The 16,938-nt window shown below is 34.3% G+C and overlaps 1 protein-coding gene across 3 annotated transcripts in view; it reads left to right on the top strand.

The window, feature by feature from the left end:
- The window catches only part of Unc79 (unc-79 homolog, NALCN channel complex subunit), a 216,084-nt gene that overhangs the window by 11,709 nt on the left and 187,437 nt on the right, over nucleotides 1-16,938 (top strand). For all 3 annotated transcript variants that reach the window (XM_071606555.1, XM_027931618.3, XM_071606553.1), the window contains exons 3-4: nucleotides 5,338-5,393; nucleotides 6,142-6,271. In XM_071606555.1, coding sequence (XP_071462656.1) covers nucleotides 5,338-5,393; nucleotides 6,142-6,271 — 186 coding nt within the window. The remainder of the gene's footprint in view (nucleotides 1-5,337; nucleotides 5,394-6,141; nucleotides 6,272-16,938) is intronic.

Below are 16,938 nucleotides of genomic sequence, written 5' to 3'. Positions count from 1 at the left end.
TGAAACAGTTAAAAAGGTCCATTCATAGCAATGTAGGCTTTTCTAGAATGTACCTCAAAACTCTTGTAGCTCCTACATATTACTTAGTTCCAAAGCTACTTCTGCATTTTTCGGTGCTGTTATGGCAACACCCTACTTTTCAGTGCCATTTTTCTGTCTTCCTGTGTTTCAGATACTATAACAAAAATACCTTAAGCTGGGTGGCCTGTGTGCAATAAATACTTATAGTTCTGGAGGCTGGGAAGTCCAAGATCAAGGTGCTGGCAGATTCAGTGGTCTGGTGAGGACCCACTATGTGGTTCATAGACAACCATCTTTGTCTATGCCCTCACATGGCAGAAAGAGCAAGGGAATGCTGAAGCCTCTTTTATAAGGGCATTCATGAGTGTTCTGCCCTCATGAGCTAATCATCTCCCAAAGACTCCCACCTTCTAATACTACTACTAAGTTTAACATGAATTTTGAGGGAGCATATTTAGTCCATAGCATTTTTTAAGTATAAAATGATTTATGATTATCATATGGATTTAATTAAAATGTATGTTTGGGGGAATGTTATATCTCACATTTCACTGTTTAGCTTCAAGGACCATCAAAATATCATTTACATTTAAGATCTGTTATGTTCTGAAAAAAAAAACCCTTAATTTGGATCTAGTTAATTAAAGTCTTACCATGTAATAAAAGATTGTTACTCATTTATGTATTTAATTTAAAAATAAAGTCTTATCATGAAGCCTAGATTCTAACATTGAATGGTAAAATCCTGTACTTTGAAGTACTTTGAGGTACTTTGTATGTGGATTTGTATCTGAGTTTACCTACAAATGACAGTGCAGTGCGGAGCAAGTTTTTTAACTTTCCCAAGATCATGTGTCCTCATCTATGAAATGGGAATAATTCTTCTTACAGTACTTTAAAATGTTGTTTTGAATTTGTAGTGAGTTAAGTATAGGTAAAGTGCTTGACAGTGACTAGCACATTGTACCAAATAAAAGAAATGCAAATTCTATGGTTTCGCATTTTCTTCATAGAATTGAATATTTTTATCTGAATATTTTTATCTCTACTGTGATCAGGTAGAATTATTTATCAGATTATTTCCAATGTATTTTCATATGTTCATGGGAAATGCTTATAACCAGCTATTTTATACTAGGAATTACAGTTCTGGCCCCAAATAGTCTTGTGATACGGGAAACAGTTAAAAAGTAAAGCAAAATCCACTGGGGCCGAGTACACAGACATCATTCTATTGTTTAAATTTTTTTTTCTTAATCTTATGGCTTGTCTTTTTAAAAAAATTTTTTAATTTGTTTTAATTAGTTACACATGACAGTACAATGACCTTGACATATCATACATTTGAATCAGGTGGGGTATAATTTCTCATTTTTCTGAGTGTACAGGTTGCAGAATCACATTGGTATATACACACAGCAATAATAATGTCTATTTCATTCTACTATCCTTCCTTTATCCCCATCCCCTCCATTCCCCTCCCATCACTTCTTTCTATCCAAGGTGATGCTATTCTCTTTTTTTTTCCCTCACATCTTCATACATGTATTTTGTATAATGATGAAGGTCTCCTTCCATCTTCCGTGAGATTCCCCTTCTCCCTTCCTTTCCCTCCCACTTCTCTTCCCTATCTAGAGGTAATCTTCTTCCCATGCTCCCCCACCCCTTATATCAGAGAAGACATTCGACATTTGTTTTTTTTTTTTGGGGGGGGGGTTTGGCTAACTTCACTTAGCATAATCTGCTCTAATGCTATCTATTGTTTAAATATTTATTGGGAGAAGCAACAAGTGGCAGCTTGTTTCTTTTAGCTGATTATGTGTCAAGGACAGAGAAGAGTACTTCCTCAAGTAAGAGGCATTGATTGAATCACCTCCATGTACAGGATTTTCTGTTAGAAACAGTGATAACCACACAGAAATACAAAATATGACTCTTCTTGTGGAACTTATTTAATTGGGTCAGTTAGGCATATTTATTTAAGTCATTAATTAACCATGTACAGGTTATGTGAAAAGTGCCAAATAAATGCTATAGATGGTGTTAATTAATCAGGGGGGAGAACTCTATGAATTGAAATGATCAGGAAAGGCTTTATGTTCCTTGAGCAAAGAAAATATGGATAGAGTTTTGATTGATAGGATAAGTAAGACATTCTGGGAGGGAAATAGTTTAAACAGAGGAACTTTCCAGGTCTGTTCAGGGGGCAGTAGGTGGAATACTACAGAGGTTCATGTAGCAGAACATGCAGACAGACACTGTATAAGAGAAAGTGTCTTGGAACATGTGTACTTAAACAGTGGTGGCTTAAAGACAACATTCCATTTCTAGAGTAACTATTCAATACATTGTCACTGAGTATGGGACCCTATGGTTAATAAACAGAGCAGATCCCACCTTCATCTTGTGAAGCATATCACATTTTGGAGGAGGGGAAATATATTAATCAAATAATTATAAAACCAAGGATAAAGTTTCAGTTGTGACAAATGCTTGAAGTACCTTGTATTATAAAACTCTATGAAAGGAAATTTTGCTTTTGTTGAGGAGTTTGGTGGGGGCTTCTCAGAGGAAGCAAGTTTTGGTACAAGAATTGAATGATGAGTGAGTTGTATTAAGAAGATCTACAGGATGGGAGTGAGACAGAAGTGAGACAGATGGCAGAATCTTGTGTCAAGAAGGAGCCTGGCAAGCCAGTGAGACTGAAAGATCAGTGTAGATGGAACTCTAGGGGAGGGCTAGCTAGTATGAGCTGAGAGTTAGAGAACATCCAGGATGTTGTAGGCTGTGTTAGGCAAGAAGTCCTCTGTTTATATCATATCTAATGGGAAGCCACTGAGGGGTTTTAAGTAGATGCAATGGAGAATGGAATGAGAAAGGGCCAGATTGGGTATAGATGGACTGATAAGGAACTCATTGCATTTGTTCAGGCATGCATGTCAAAGGCAAGGACAATTGAAATAGAAAAAAAATGGATCTACTGAGAGCTATTTATGAAGTCAAATTGATAGGACTTGGAGACACATTGGATCTAGTGGGTTTCTTCTGACTTGCTCTAACTAGACATGGAGGTTATATTCATTGATAAATGAGGCACCAGAAGATGAGGCTTCTGAGGGAAGAGCATGAGATCTGTTTTGGACATGCTGTGTTCAAGAAGCCTTTGAGACATCTCAGAGGAGATGGTAATTAGGTAGTTGTGTTATAGTTTTGGACCTCAGAACAGAATTCTAGACTAGAGATAATGAATTCTGAGCCTACACCTGAGTGTCAAATGACCTTCATCCAATTTCACATAGATGGCTTCTGTAGTTAATATGAGTGTGTGATTGCTTGGGGGAGAGTACAGAATGAAAAGTAGAGTGTTTCTTGGACCAGGCCTCTAGGAACTCCAAAAAGAAGTGGACCTGTGGAAGAGGGTGAAGTTGCCAAGGAGATTGAGAGTTACCTGCTTAGCTAACAGATACTTTAAACTACATGTACAAATGTGTAACAAATCCCACTATTATAATATTCATATATAATTATACATAATTATAACAAATCAATTAAAAAATGAAAACTGAAATAAAAGCTACAAAACACCTTTGTGGTTTGCTCAGTAGGAAGTCTTAAAGTTAGCTCTACAGTATCAAGGGCTGAGATAGCATCTTCGTGTTTCCTTAGTCTTTCCCTCATGTTTGTGCAATGACTGCCACAGTGGAGGTCATTATTTCCTCAGACAACCACATTCAAAAACAAGATGAGGTAGAGTCGTTAGAGAAAGGTCTCTTGGTAGGCCCTTTTCTTTTAATCAAAGAGGAAAACAATATGAGAAGTTCCCTAGAAGTTTTCTCTCTTAGGTCCTACTGGCAAGGATGGAGTCCTGTGGTTGCAAGGGGATTTGGAAAAGTCTGTGCATTGGCAGATGACAGGGAAAAGGGGTTGTTGATAGCAGTGTCCAACACAGGTGATAGGAGAGGGTCATGTCACATCAGGAAGCCATGGGAAGAGAGTGATTTAAAAAACTGACAGTGGTCAGCAGCATTGAATGCTGCTGAGACATCAGTGAGATGCAGACTGAAAACCATCCACTGAACTGAGTGCCATAGGGTCATTGGTGGCTGAAGTGAGAACAATGTCAGGGTCATGATGGAGCTGGAAGGTAGAGCAAAAAGGTATCTAACTAGGATGACAGTGTCTTTACTCCTCAAGTGAACATGGGAAATCAAGGGAGCTTGTTGCTGTGTAGCTCTGAAAAAATTCTTTCCCAAGATGGAATTACTGCTTGCTTTAGTCAGCTGTTTTGCTGCTGTGACTAAAAGATCTGACTAGAACAATTGTTTAAAAAATGTTTATTTTTTAGTTATAGGTGGACACAATATATTTATTTATTTATTTATTTATGTGTTGCTGAAGATCAAACCCAGTGCCTCACACAAGATAGGTGAGCGCTCTACCGCTGAGACACAACCCCAGTCCTGACTAGAACAATTTTAAAGGAGGAAACATTTATTTGGGGGCTCACAGTTTCAGAGTCTCAGTCCGTAAAAGGCTGGCTCATTCCTTGGGGCTCTAGGTGAGGCAGGACATCATAGTGCAAGACTGTGAGGGAGGGAAGCAGCTTACATGGTGAATAGAAAGCAGAGAGAGGTCTCCACACTCCAGATGCAAAATATACACCCAAAGCCCCAATTCCCACCTCCTTCAATTACCCCTCAGTTAATCCCTATTGGGATTAATTCACTGATTGGGTTAAGACTCTTATAACCCAATCATTTCTCCTATGAATTTTCTTACATTGTCTCACACATGAGCTTTTGGGGGACACCTCACATCCAAACCATAACACTGCTCAGGTGATAAAACTCTCATTCTAATCCCATCAGTCTGTCAGTTGCTATCTGTCCATCTTTGGGCAAGATAGGAAGTTATTTTCTGAATTGAAACACAGTGGGTGTGAGATAATATGCCATAAAGCTTTTAGCCTGAAACTTGGTACATAATGAATTCTCAATAAATGAGTTTTCATTACGATCCTGTTTTCCCTTCTCTGTAGTTCTTTATTGCATTGATACAAGTTTATGTTGCAGAAATATGATCACTAAAGACTTTTATTAACATGTCTAGTAATATGATATGTGTCATACTTCTCAAAGACCTTGAGTAAAGCTTGATACGTCAAGAGATTATGGTATTTTTGAAAATATGAATGTGTGGCGATAAGTAATTAACAATTTAATGATTGGAATTGGAAATCATATTAAAGTAGTTTATGTATCTCAAAGGATGTTTGGTATTTACATTTCATGTGCACATTACATTTTCTTCTTACAGTGTATCATTGTCAATTACTGGAATGCCTCATGAAATATAAACAAGAAGTCTGGAAAGTAAGTTTGGGGTCAAATTTAACCCATAGTCACTACATTAATTTATCTAAAATGGTAAAAATTATTTGCATATTGTGTCTGTTGCTTAGGTCAAAGTTATTGTTGTCTTAGTTTTCTTATGTGGCAGTGGATATTCTTTTTTCTTTACTAAACTATCATTTAGAGCAGTGTCTTGACAGATAAAATAATTAAATACATCTTATTCTTGAAATTAGGCAAATATTATGCTGTATGACATGTATTTTTTTTTTTAATTTGAAAAGTTGAGAATCTGCTTTCTTTCAAATAGGAGATGTGAATTGTTAAGAAATGTGATTAGGAAAATATTTTTTTAAACTGATGTATGTTATTCTAAACACTTTCTTTGAGTTGGGGTGTCGCTCAGTGGTAGAGTGCTTGCCTAGCATGTGCAAGGCCCTGAGTTCCATCTCCAGCACTGCAAACAAAACAAAATCCCTAAAATCTTTCTTTAAGATGAATCTAATTTGGGAAAAATTTTTATAAGATAGTGTACTTTTGAATTCTGCCCGGAGGGATCATTTATAGAAGAACAAATAAATGAGCAAATAATGAATAATTATAATGCTATAATGTGGTCTAAACTGTGAAGCACACCTGGATGATGGATTCCAGGAAAGTGACCCACCTCACCCTCTCCACTGGAATTCCCACTGCTCTAGTAATAGTGAATGAATATTTATTTTTATTTGATGGTGCTAAGTCAAAATATGCTTCCTGTTTCCTGTAGGACCTTTTGTATGTTATTGCCTATGGGCCTTCACAAGTGAAACCTCCAGCTGTGCAAATGCTTTTCCACTATTGGCCCAATTTAAAACCTCCTGGGGCAATAAGCGAGTACAGGGGGTTGCAGTACACAGGTAAGAAGAGAAGAGGCCTGTGATGCCCCGTCTTTATTTCTCCTATGCCACATGTGGCTCATGGATTTTAAAAAAGGTCTTGTGGGATTATATTTACTGTGCCTTTAAACACTGTCATAAATCCTTTCTGAAACTAGGTGGTTTAAAAATAAATTAACTGGCCAGTTGTGGTAATCCTAGCTACTTGGGAGGCTGAGACAAGAGGATCCCTTGAGCCCAGGAACTGGGGGCCAGCGTAGGAAACACAGCAAGATTCCCATCTCTTAAAAAAATACAATAACTAAAACCAATTTCAAAGTATTTATGACATCATAGCAAACTGCCAAAGTTCCAATCCCATTTGCTATATTCAGCTGGCCTACAGTTGTAGCTATTGATAAAATTAATCACTTCATAAGCCTGAATGGTAAGAGTAGTACTACGCATTTGCTCATCATTTAGCAGAAACTCCAGCTGGCTAATTCTGCTCTGAGATTCTTGGCAGCACTTTCAGTGGTGTTTCCATTTTATGCACTAAATAAAAATTAAGTGATCCTGATAGCACCATTGGTCAGGAAGAGTCAATAATTGATGAGTCTTGGTAATTAACCATGTGACGTAAACATTAATTTTAAATGTAATGACATATCTACCAAAAAACCTTGCAAAACAAACAAATTCGAGGTCCTACATTGTTATTTATGTTTATGTGTTATAAAAACGAAAGGGCGAAAATTCCTTATGCAAATTGAGTTTCAAAGAACAATCCTACCCCCCCAACTCCCCTACCCAGCTTAATTGAACACATGTTTTTCTGAGAATGGGAGGGGTGGGTGTTTTTGCAAGGGCAGCCTTTGTTCAGATCATTGTGAGTGTGTACTAAGGTTCTGAGACTTTACTAATTTGTTGGCATTGCATCTTTACAAAGGTGATTTGAGTTGGTTCTAAGAGGATTTAACTTATTTTAGGTGTCTGATTTATATTCTTGATGAAAGATTTAAAGCCAAGTGTTACTAACACCTATTATTTGGGCTTATTTTACCCAGACTAATAGGTGGGTACAAGAATAACAAAACAATTAAGATAAATAATAAGTAAATTTTTTGAAGTTGGAAATTGGCATCATTGGTATTTTATATCATCAACAGAGAATGTTTCAGTGTTGCTAACTAGATAATATAAATGTAAAAATTAGCAAAAATGTTGAACACATTAATAGAATAAAATGTAAACTATTGAAGTATTAGACACCAACCCTTTCTTATTAGGTCCCTGAAATAAGCACATGTGTGATGTTTGAATGGATAATCAACATCAAATGAAGTTTATTTATTTGATGAGTAGCTACTATGTTCCAGACACTATCCTTTTGTTGATGATATAGGAACCAACTCAAAACCAGACCTCATGGAGCTTAATGCAATCTGGATATGAATCATTCATTTTATTCAACACATGTTTTTGGGGTGCCCATTATTATTAGCCAGGCATTATTCTGGGTACTGATGGCAAAGCAGTGAATTTAACAGACTAAAGTCATTAATATCTTGGAGCTTACATCAGGTTGTGGGGGAAGGACCTGGACACTATAAGTGCTAAGGTGGAGCAAATACAGAGAGCTGTGGGAACACATAGAAGGGTCTCTAAACCTACCCTGATGGTGGGCTAGTTTGGGGAGGTGCATTTGTTAAGGAAGGTTCTAAGTAAAGGACATTTGAACTAAAACCTGAAGTATCAGTGTGTACACACGAGATGTCAGAAGGGAATAAGTGTGAGTGGGTTAAATGTAAGTGTGAGGCAAAAGGAAATCCATGGTTCAGAGGTGGAGGTCAAGAATAGCAGGGTAGTACTCAGGAACTGGAGTTCAAGACAGTAGAACTGTAGCTCAAGACAGTAGAGCTAGAAGAGAGCACTGAGAGGTAGGCAGAAGGGTTGACAGAGCCTGTGAATGGGGTTTGGATTTTACACTATGAGCAAAGGGAAACAAGGTGCAGGTTTAAATGGAGAAGCCACTTGAAGACATTTGCCTACCCAGAGTATCCCATAATTCCAGCGCACTGACAGTCCCCCCCACTTACTCGTGTGGCCATACTTTCTATAAAGGTCAGACAAACCTGTCTTCCCAAAATAGCTTAGGTCATGCCTACTAGGATCAGAGCATTTCTTCCATCCTCTCTTGAGTTGTCTGACTAAGACATGGTTGTCTCTGGTCCTTCTTGAAATTGTACATCCATGCTTCTTTCTGTTCATTCAGCAGTGTGTTATGGGGCACCTTCCATGTGCCAGGCCTTATCTCAGGCCCCTGGGAGGTAGCTCTCTTACAATTCCCACTCTGGTAGACCATGGCATTCCATGCAGGGAACAAAAGATCATGGAAAATTAATCATTCTGGTCTTTATATTACTATGTATCCAGCATAAGCTGTTTTCAGACATTGTTCTAGCTGCTTGCTATCTAATTTTTCAGCCTTCTAATTGAACACAATTTATGGACTAAGCCCCACAGTAGATCTTTTACACTTTCTCAATTCAGCTTCACAAAAATTTTCAGCAGTAGGTTTTCTTATTTCAATTCTGCAGATGATGAATGGGAAACAGAATTTAAGTCACATGCCTTCTTTCACACAGATAATGAAGGGACAGCATGAATTTGAACTTCACATTTTCTCTTCTAACAGTGTGATGTCACTTTTATGAATTCAGTTCTTAATTAAATTTTAGCTAAAGCATTAGAATCTTTCTTCAATACTTGCTGAAATGAAAAGCATACCAAAGGATGTATAGTTAGATGGCACTGCAATCCCAAATATTCTCAGTAATAAAATTTATATAGAGATAGGATTTTATGGGCTTCAAACCTCAAAGATGAAATCTTTCTTAGGGGCCAGCAATTTTTGTATGTTTTCCCAGTGATTTATTTCTTTTATGAAAAGTAAATTTAATTTTTATGAAAGGAAATAATTGCTTATAGAAAAATTAAACCAACACGTAAGAAGGAAAAAAAAATATATTGCCACTTAGAAATGACCACTGTTAACATTTTGGTATATTTCTCTCAAATTTTTTGACACATGTTTTAAAGATCATATTGTATAAAATGATACAAGTTTCCCCTCAACTTTTATTGTATATTTCAAATACAGAGACATTTAAGGAATAATACTATGAACACATATAGCTTTAATAATTGTTATTAATTTGCTGTAATGTATATAAACTGTATTGCTTTTTGGGGGGGTACTGGAGATTGAATTCAGAGGCACTCAACTTCTGAGCCACATCCCCAGGCTTATTTTGTATTTTATTCAGAGACAGGGTCCTCATTGAGTTGTTTAGCACCTCGTTCTTGCTGAGGCTGTCTTTGAATTCTCCATCCTCCTGCCTCAGCCTCCTGAGTTTCTGGGATTACAGGAGTGTGCTACCGCACTCAGCTAAACTGAATTGCTTTTTTAAACATAGTTAGCAAAAATATTTACAACTTATATGAAGAAGATAAAATAATGAGGATTTGGAGATCCAAAATGTTTACTTATTTTTGTTTTATTGATATATATTAACAATATACACCAATTTTGATTAAGTATGAGTGTTAAAGATAAAAAAAAATTGGAGTCTCATATATTTTATGGGACTCCTAAGCATATATGTATAATTAAAATATTTTTCTCCTGTTTAAAAAACATACAAAAGATTATAACAAGTTTCTTGATAATGAAAATAGCCATTATATTGTTCTAAGCAGCTCTGCTTCTGTAAGGGAGAAAGTAATTACTTAGCAATTTTCTTGTTATAGTGTCCCAACTAATAAATAATTTAGCCTTTGTAGCAAAGAATACCACCAGTTGTTGTTTAGTTTAGATTTGCACTATGAGACAAAAGATGTGGCATCAGAGTTACATTTCTAAGACAGAGACTTTTGCTAAAAATAGGGAATAACTAGAAGGTTAAACTTAGGCCTGTCTACCACATATCTAACTCCACATTGGTACTGTTGGATTCTGAGTACAAGCAGAAGAAGGTCCATCAGTCCTTTACTCCTCATTATTGAGTTCTGAGTTATCTTTTCTGAGCTGAGGATTGAACTTACTGTACCACTGAGCCCAACACAGTTATCTTTTTATTATCTTGATTTTATCCCCATATAATTAAAATGTTTTAAACTTTTTTATTGGTGCATTAGACTCATGCAGAAAACCCTCAGAAATTATTTGTATGTGGAATATCTCTCACAATGTGCCCCCTCTCAATGATTATCTCTTTCTTCTTCCAACACCAGAGATTAGATTTGTCTGTTTTTGAGTTTTATAGAAATGGAAGTATCCATTATTTATTTAATTTGTGTGTGTGTGTATGTGTGCATGTGTGTATATGGCCCTTGGTGCTGAGGATAATTGTACTTTATTAATTTTTATTGCTATAGATAGTCTATCAATAGAATTTGCCATGTTTACCTATCTCTTCCTCTATTCATGGATATTTGCGCCCATTACAAATAATACTGCTATGAAATCCTTCTGTATGGTTTTTGGTATAAAATCGCATGCAGTTCTGTTGGGTGTATGCCTACAATGGAATTACACATGATCAGAGGGTGCTCACATGTCTAACTTTAATGGAAAATAGCAAACAACTTCCTAAAGTAGTTATACTAATTTTTATTCCAATTATCAGCATACGAGTATTATTTTTATCTTATAATTCCACATTTTGGGAATACTTTGTTTTGTTAACTTAAAAAATTTTAGTCATTATCAAGGATGTGTTGAAATATCTTATTGTGGTTATAATTTGCCCTTGCCTTATTACTAATGAAGTTGAACACTTTTTCATGTTATTGGCCACTTGGATATCCTGTGTATATAATCTTTGTCAGTGATATATGTCAATTATAAATACCTTTTCTTATTTTTTACTCTCTAAATGTAGTTCTTATTTTTAATTTTATAAGATTAGCAATCTTTATGTTTAGTCTTTTTTATATCTTACCTAAGAAAAAATTTCCATACCCTAAAACTAACACAATGTTTTTGTTGTCTTCTATAATCTTTGCTTTTAACCTTTTAGATGTATCTGGAATTAATTTTTCTGTATGGTGTTGAGGTAATGTTCTTTTTTTCTCTTATGGATAGTCAATTGACTCAACATCATTTATTGAAAATATTGTTCTTTCTTTACTGCTCTGTAGTATCATTTTTGTCATAAATCAGTTTTCTATTTAAGGATGATCTGTCTCTGGATTCTTTATTTAGTTCTATTTAAGGATGTCTCTGGATTTTTTATTTAGTTCAATTGGCATATTTTTCCCTTTGCCTATACCACAATGTCTTAATTACTATAGCTTAAAATAAAATGTCATATCCAGGAGTGTGAACCCTGCCATCTTATTGTTGTTCTTTTCCTCTTCTTCATTCTCACCTCTTCCTGTTCTTTATCCTTTTCTATTTCCTCTTTTGAGAATAACTTGACTATATCCAGCTTTGTTAAGTTGAAGATTTTGTTAAGTTAAATGTAAGTACAACAACCAACTGCTAGGATTTTGATTATCTTCAGATTATGTTGGGATAATTTTGATCAATTTGGGGAATTGATATCTTTATAATATTGAGTCTCCCAATCCATTAACATGGTATATCTCTATTGTTTTTCCTTTCTTTACTTTTCCCCATTGCTGTTTTAGTGTTCTGTGTATATTTTTGATGTTATTGTCAATGATATACCTTTTAAAAATTACATTTTCTAACCCTTTGTTCTAATATGTGGACATGTAATTAATTTTAGTGTATTGATTTTGTATCCAGCAATATTGCTAAATCATTTTTAATTCTAAAATTTTATTGTGATAGCTTTGTTTAAAAAACTTTTAATGTATGCAACTATATTGTTATTGACAATAAAAGTATAATGTTTCTTTTTCAATTTGTAAATCTTTTATGTCTTTTTGCCTTATTGCTAAAACCTATGTTCTGTGCTCATGTCCAAGTTCCTTCATGATTTCTTCTTTGTCCCATCGATAATTTACAAGGGTAATTTAAAGTTTGGTTCTTCTTGGTCAGGTAACATACTTTGCTTTATTTTACATAACTGACATTTTTAACACTTTCTTTAGGGATAAGCATATAGTTATTTTTGTAAACATTTCTATGTACTTGAAAATTTGTATTTGGCAGTTGTTTTTATAGTGTTTTATATATGTCAATTAAATCAATTTTAAATTGTGTAGTTCAGATCTTCTTATTGTTATTGCATTTGTGTTTATTTTTTTTTCTATCAGTTACCAAGAGTAGAGTGTTAAAATATCTTACTCTGATTGTGAATTTGTCTATTCCTCCTTGTAATTCTGTTAATATCTGATGTGTGTATTTTGAGACTATGTTCATTATTAGGTGCAAATTTAGAGTGCAATACTTTTCTCATGAACTGAAACTTGTATCATTTTGAAATTCATGTTTTTAATATCTCACGAGGCTTTGTATAAAACTAATGCAGCAACACCAGCTTTTACAAGTGTCTGTTATAACTTTTTCCATTCTTTTAAGATTTTATAGTCTGTATTTCATGTGTGTCTTGTAAGTAGCATGCAGTTCTTTTTTAAACTCAATTTTTATGAACTTTGTGTTTTAATTGGAGCATTTAGGTCAAATAAGATTAGCCCATATATAATAATGGTTTCTTTGCTCTTTTGGGGGGGGGGGCGCGGCAGGTACCACAGATTGAACTCAGGGGTACTTGACCACTGAGCCACATCCCCAGCCCTATTTTCTATTTTATTTAGAGACAGAGTGTCATTGAATTGCTTAGTGCCTCACTTTAGCTGAGGCTGACTTTGAACTCACCATCCTCCTGCCTCAGCCTCTGGGATTACAAGCATGGGCCATTGCACCCGGCTCTTTGCTCTTAAATCCACATTTTTCCTCTCCTTTTTGCCTCTTTTTGAGTATATTAAGTATATTTAAATATCTTACCACCTTGTCTTTGTCTTAGTGCATTATTCAATCTTTTTCTATTCTTTTAATCACTACCCTAGAGATTGTACCATACATTCGTGGCTTATAAAATAGTACTTTTACCTTTTTCTGTAAAATGGCAATAGGTTTTAACTTCTTTTATTCCCTCCTGATATGTATGCTATGATATAATTATTATAATTTTGTTATATATAAAAATAATTGTTATATTTATAACTTTTCCCCTACAGACTATAATTATTGTTCTATTTAGTTGCTATTCATTATGTTTTCTTTTCTCTTGCTCTATACTTCCTCTCCCCCATTTTTGGCATCTCTTTGCTCCTATCTGGGATTTCACTTTTGTTTTCCTTTTGTATTTCCTTTAGTGCCATTCTACTGGGGACAAATTTTCTGAGTTAGTGCTAGTCTGAAAATGAATGTTTTGCTGTTATTTCTTAAGGATTTTCTGTATGTGTACAATTTTAGATTGGCAGTTCTTTTATTTGCATTCTTGGAAGGAATTTCATAATTTTTCTCGCTTCTTGTTTCTACTGTGAAGTCAGTTGTCATTTATCACTCCTTTGAAGATAAATTGCCTTTCTTCATTTTTTAATTTTTTTCTTTATTTATGATTTTTGGCTCATCTAGTTTTGATAATTTGTTCTTGTCTTTTTGTGGAGTTCGTATTACTTTCCTATGTGGAACTTGACCTTTTGTCAGTTTTAGAAAACTGTCAGGCATTATACCTCTCTTTCGTTAGAGATAACAGTATTTAATTAAGGCATATTTTGTACATAGTAAGATATACAAATATTAAGTGTACAGCTTATAATTTATGAAAAATCTATAATTCTCATGTAATTATCATCCAGATAAGGATAATATAATGTTGCCATCACCCCAGAAAATAATGATATGCCTCTTCCAATCATCAGCTCCTCTTCTACACTTAGATTAACACTAATCTGGTTTCTGTGTCATACATGTATTCATTTAATTCAGGTATGCATATAAATGGAGATCAAATAGTATGTATTTTGTCAAATCTGACTTTAATCATTATAATTTTATTTAGGTTAATCCATCTCCTTGTGGATATTAATTCTTTTTATTGCTAAGTAAGTATTTCATTGCATGAATATGCCATAGTTTAGAGGGATTGCTTTCAATTTTTCTCCACTTAGAATAATGTTGGCCTGGGGCTTAGCATAGATAGCTTTTACAATGTTGAAGTATGTTTCTGTTATCCCTAGTTTTTAGAGGACACTTTTGATGGTGTCCTCTATTTCCTTGTTTTAAATTGATCTGTTTAAATTGTGTATATCATGTATATTATGTTTTGAACATAAAGGGATGCTGTAAATTATCAAATGCTTTCTCAGCATCTATTGAGATGTTCATGTGATTTTTATCTTTGAGTCTATTGATGTGATGAATTACATTTATTGATTTCCATATGTTGAGCCAACCTTGCATTCCTGAGATGAATCCTACTTGATTGTGATGCACTATCTTTTTGATATGTTTTTGTATTCGATTTGCCAGAATTTTATTGGGAATTTTTGCATTTATATGCATTAGAGATATTGGTCTGAAGTTTTCTTTCTTTGATGTGTCTTTGTCTGGTTTTGCAATCAGGGTGCTATTGGCCTCATAGTATGTGTTTGGAAGTGTTCCTTCTTTTTCTATTTCATGAAATAGTTTGAGAAATATTTGTGTTAATTCTTCTTTAAAGGTCTTGTAAAAGTCAGTTGTGTATCCATCGGTTCTGGGCTTTTCTTGGTTAGTAGACTTTTGATGGTGTCCTCTATTTCCTTGTCTTAAATTGTGTATATCATGCTGATTTAGTTTAGGTATATCATATACCTTTAGAAATTTGTTGATGTCTTTAATATTTTCTATTTTATTGGAGTACAAATTTTCAAAATTATTTCTAATTATCTTCTGCATTTCTGTAATGTCTGTTATAATATTTCCTTTTTCATCATGGATGTTAGTAATTTGAGTTTTCTCTCTCCTTCTCTTCATTAGCATAGTTAATGGTTTATCAATCTTATTTATTTTTTTAAAGAAACAAATTTTGTTTTGTCAGTTTTTTCAGTTATTTCTTTTGTTTTAATTTTATTGATTTCAGCTCTAATTTTAATTATTTCCTGTCTCCTACTGCTTTTGGGGTTGATTTGTTCTTCTCTTTCTAGAGCTTTGAGATGTAATATTAGGTCATTTATTTGTTGAGTCTTTCTTCTTTGAAGGAATGAACTCCATGCAATGAACTTTCCTCTTAGCACTGCCTTCATAGTGTCCCATTGATTTTGATGTGTTGCATTGGTGTTCTCACTTACTTCTAAGAAGTTTTTAATCTCCTCCTTGATATCTTTTGCAACCCATTGTTCAATTTAATAGCATATTATTTAATATCCAGGTATTGGAATAGCTTTTATTTTTTTATTTTATCATTGATTTCTAATTTCATTCCATTGTGGTCTGATAGAATGCAGGGTAGTATCTCTACTTTTCTGTATTTTCTAAGATTTGCTTTGTGGCATAACATATGGTCTATTTTAGAGAAGGATCCATGTTCTGCTGAGAAGAAAGTGCATTCGCTCATTGATGGATAATATATTCTATATATGTCAGTTAAGTCTAAGTTATTGATTGTAGTGTTGAGTTCTATAGTTTCTTTGTTTAGCTTTTGTTTGGTAGTTCTATCTATTGGTGAAAGAGGTGTGTTAAAGTCACCCAGAATTATTGTGTTGTGATCTATTTGACTGTTGAACTTGAGAAGAGTTTGATTGATGAATGTAGATGCTCCATTGTTTGGGGCATATACATTTATAACTGTATGAAATGTCCATCTTTATCCCTTTTGATTAACTTTGGCTTGAAGTCTACTTTATTTGATATGAGAATGGAAACTCCTGCTTGCTTACGTAGGCCATGTGAATGGCCTTTCACCTTCAGTCTGTTTTTCCTATAAGTCTCTTGAAGGTAGCATATTGTTGAGTCTTTTTTAAAAATCCAATCTACCAGCCTATGTCTTTTGATTGATAAGTTTAAGCTATTAATATTTAGGGTTATTATTGAGATATAATTTGTATTACCGGTCATTTTTGTTTATTTTTGTTATTTAGCTTGACTTGGTTTCTCCTTTGGTTGGCTTTTCTTTTACTATATTTCTTCCCTTTGCAGATTTTCATTGCTGTTTCATTGTTGTTTTTCATTTTCTCCTCGAATATTTTGCTAAGAATGTTCTGTAGTGCAGACTTTCTTGCTGTAAATTCTTTTAGCTTTTGTTTATCATGGAAGATTTTTATTTTGTCATCAAATCTTAAGCTTAATTTTGCTGGATATAAGATTCTTGGTTGTCATCCATTATCTTTTAGAGCTTGGTATATGTTGTTCCAGGATGGTCAGGCTTTGAGAGTCTGGGTTGAAAAATCTGCTGAGATCAGAATTGGTCTTCCCTTATAGGTGATCTGATTTTTCTCTCTTGCGGCCTTTAAAATACTATCCTTATTCTGTATGCTACGCATTTTCACTATAATGTGTCTTGATGTAGATATGTCGTAATTTTGTATATTTGGTGTCATTTAGGCCTCTTTTATTTGAATTTCCAATTCATCCTTCATACTTGGGAAATTTTCTGATATTATTTTATTGAAGAGATTGTGCATTACTTTGGTTTGAATCTCTGAACCCTCTTCTATCCCAATAAATCTTAAATTTGGTCTTTTGATGGTAT

Source organism: Marmota flaviventris, chromosome 2 (assembly GCF_047511675.1).
Source record: "Marmota flaviventris isolate mMarFla1 chromosome 2, mMarFla1.hap1, whole genome shotgun sequence".
Lineage (NCBI taxonomy): Eukaryota > Metazoa > Chordata > Mammalia > Rodentia > Sciuridae > Marmota > Marmota flaviventris.
Note: the sequence above shows the minus strand (reverse complement) of the source record. Positions and strands in the feature narration are given on the sequence as shown.